Here is a 2,584-nt window from a genome sequence, read left to right as displayed (position 1 = left end):
TTAATCGGGTTACTGTCGTCATGTGTGGGCTAAGGGCTTTGTAATTGTGCTGCGCAGGATCGGACATTTGAAACGCAAATGCACGTTTGGTTTTCGTACATGCCAACATTTGAGAAGAGCAAAGTGGGAGATTGTAAAAAAAAAAATCGGGAGAATGGGGCCTTGAATTGGGTTACTGTCATGTGTGGGCTTTGTAAGTGTGCTGCAGCAGGATTGGACATTTGAAACGCAAGTTCACGTGTTTTTTTTATCACCTTTCAGAAACATGGAGCGCAATGGCAGGCAGAGAGAGAGGGGGATGCAAGAGTTGTGCTGAGATAACGCTTGCGCTTCTAAACGTGTCTTTAGTAGAAACGTTTGAATTTAAAATTTTGATCTATTATATTCCATAAAGATACTGAAAGCTAAAAATCATATCATTATTACATTTAAATGTAAGCAGGTTCCAATGGATAATTTTAACGTAGCAGACTAAAAAAAGTCTGGTTTCCCCGAACATCAAACAAAATAAATATTTTAAGAACACTGTAGTTATTTTATGTTAACTTGAAGAACTGACGCTGGTAAAATTCATTGGGATTACTTGTATTTTAAAAGCAATGCGTGTCTAGTTACAGCACGTTATTTTTATTTTCAGCACCTTCTAAAGCTTGACAACCCTTACCAAATTTTTGGTCATATTTCCGGCGAAGAACAAGACCTCCTTTGCTGCTCTTTCACCCCGGCTACGACCCAGCAAACACCAGAGTTAAAGGTAAGGAAACTGATGCTATTTTTTTTTTAGATTGGAGTTAGAGGTATGTGTGTGGTCACTGTACATGGTGGTTGGGGTAGGCACACATTCTGAACATTGTACCCTCAGTGGATGGAATTTACTAACACCCTTAGCCCTGTGATTTGGGCAATAACGGTTGTTAACAGCACTATCTATCCCTTGCCTTGTTCAAAGCCCTCAAGCAGTGTCTGTTTCAGTGCCTTCAGCAACCACTATGGCACACAGAGGCAGCAGACAGTAAGGCTGTATTTTTAGCAGTCATGTTGTGCAAAGGGGAGCTGTTGGAGATTTATTGCGATACTGCACAAGATATATGTATTTATACTGCAATTTTATATTATTGCACCGCACCTTATATGTTGTACTTTGATTATTGGCAGGTTTCTTTAATATATATTGGTAAGGCCAGCATCGTCATCATGAATACAGTACAAGAGCTGATTACAAGGTCATTCCAGGCACGGCCACTTCAAGAGAAAATAGATTTAAAGCAATTGGGACCTCATCGGCCTGACCTAAAACTACAGCAAACTTCCCAGGACAGAGGAAAAATGTCCACACGTACATTCTCAAACGCCTGGTACACAAAAGCTGATTGGCTTACAGGGTGCCCTTTAAGAAATTCTCTGTTCTGCTTCCCCTGCTTGCTGTTTGGTGGTGAGTTTTCTTGGACAAATCAAGGAGTAACAGACTTGAAGCATTTGTCTGAAAAAATAAAGAAGCATTCACGCACAAGAAAGCATATGGAAAACCTGACTAGACTGGGAATGTTGGGGGAAGATGCTCCGATTGAGCAGCAGATAAGTGATGCATACCGCAAAGCAATACAGAAACACAATGAAACAGTTGATAGGAACAGACAGATTCTATCCAAAATAATTGATTGCATTCGTTTCTGTGGTGCTTTTGAACTGGCATTGCGAGGCCATGATGAATCGGAAGGTTCCCCAAATCCTGGAATATTCAAAGGCCTTGTGGATTTAATAGCAAGCATAGACAAGGATATGGAAGCACATTTAGCACGTGCTACAGTCTTTAAGGGCACCTCTAAAACAATACAAAATGAACTTCTTGAGTGTATGCTCGAAATTATGAGAAGCCATATTGTGCAAGAATTGCAAAACACAGACTTTGTGGCTATTCAGGCTGATGACACCACTGATGTGGCCACTAAAACACAGTCCGTATTAGTGTTTCGATACATTGACAATGACAGACAAGTTGTGGAGAGGTTCTATGGTTTCACACATTTAAGAGACTCTAGTGCAGAAACCATTACTGCAGCTATACTGCGTCAACTGAGCTTATTTTTTCCAGAGCTGCCTCAAAAAAAAAAAACTTATTGCGCAAAGCTATGATGGTGCGTCCGTAATGAGTGGAAGCCTTAGTGGAGTACAAAAGAGAATTCGAGATGTGTACCCTAATGCTCATTATGTGCACTGTTACGCTCACCAACTTAATCTTATTATGCAACAGGCAGTATCAAAGATCACCGAGACACGGATTTTCTTTCAGGATATAGGAGGCATGGCAGCATTCTTCTCGCGTTCCCCCAAAAGAACAGAAGCACTTCATGACATTGTAGACAAAAGCGTTCCAAGGGGATCCTCAACTCGTTGGAACTTTAACATCCGTACAGTCAACCTAATCTATGAACATAGAGAGGACCTTCTGAAATGTTTTGAAGCCATAGAAGCCAATGATGAGTTTGATTACAAAAGTCAGATTGAAGCCCATGGCTTTGGTAGAACACTACAAGACAGAGAGTTTCAGTTCTTACTGTATTTATTTCATGATATAATGCTAGCT

At 40.5% G+C, this 2,584-nt stretch overlaps 1 protein-coding gene across 1 annotated transcript; it reads left to right on the top strand.

The window, feature by feature from the left end:
- The first annotated feature begins 641 nt into the window (after window positions 1-641).
- Window positions 642-2,584, top strand: LOC146782972 (zinc finger MYM-type protein 1-like). The gene is made up of 2 exons (XM_085636709.1): window positions 642-754; window positions 1,156-2,584. Exon 2 carries the CDS (start codon window positions 1,195-1,197, stop codon window positions 2,131-2,133), a length of 939 nt encoding a protein of 312 aa, XP_085492835.1. The 5' UTR covers window positions 642-754; window positions 1,156-1,194; the 3' UTR covers window positions 2,134-2,584.

Source organism: Triturus cristatus, chromosome 12 (genome assembly GCF_964204655.1).
Source record: "Triturus cristatus chromosome 12, aTriCri1.1, whole genome shotgun sequence".
Classification (NCBI taxonomy): Eukaryota; Metazoa; Chordata; class Amphibia; order Caudata; family Salamandridae; genus Triturus; species Triturus cristatus.
This window is presented reverse-complemented; position numbering and strand designations above follow the sequence as displayed.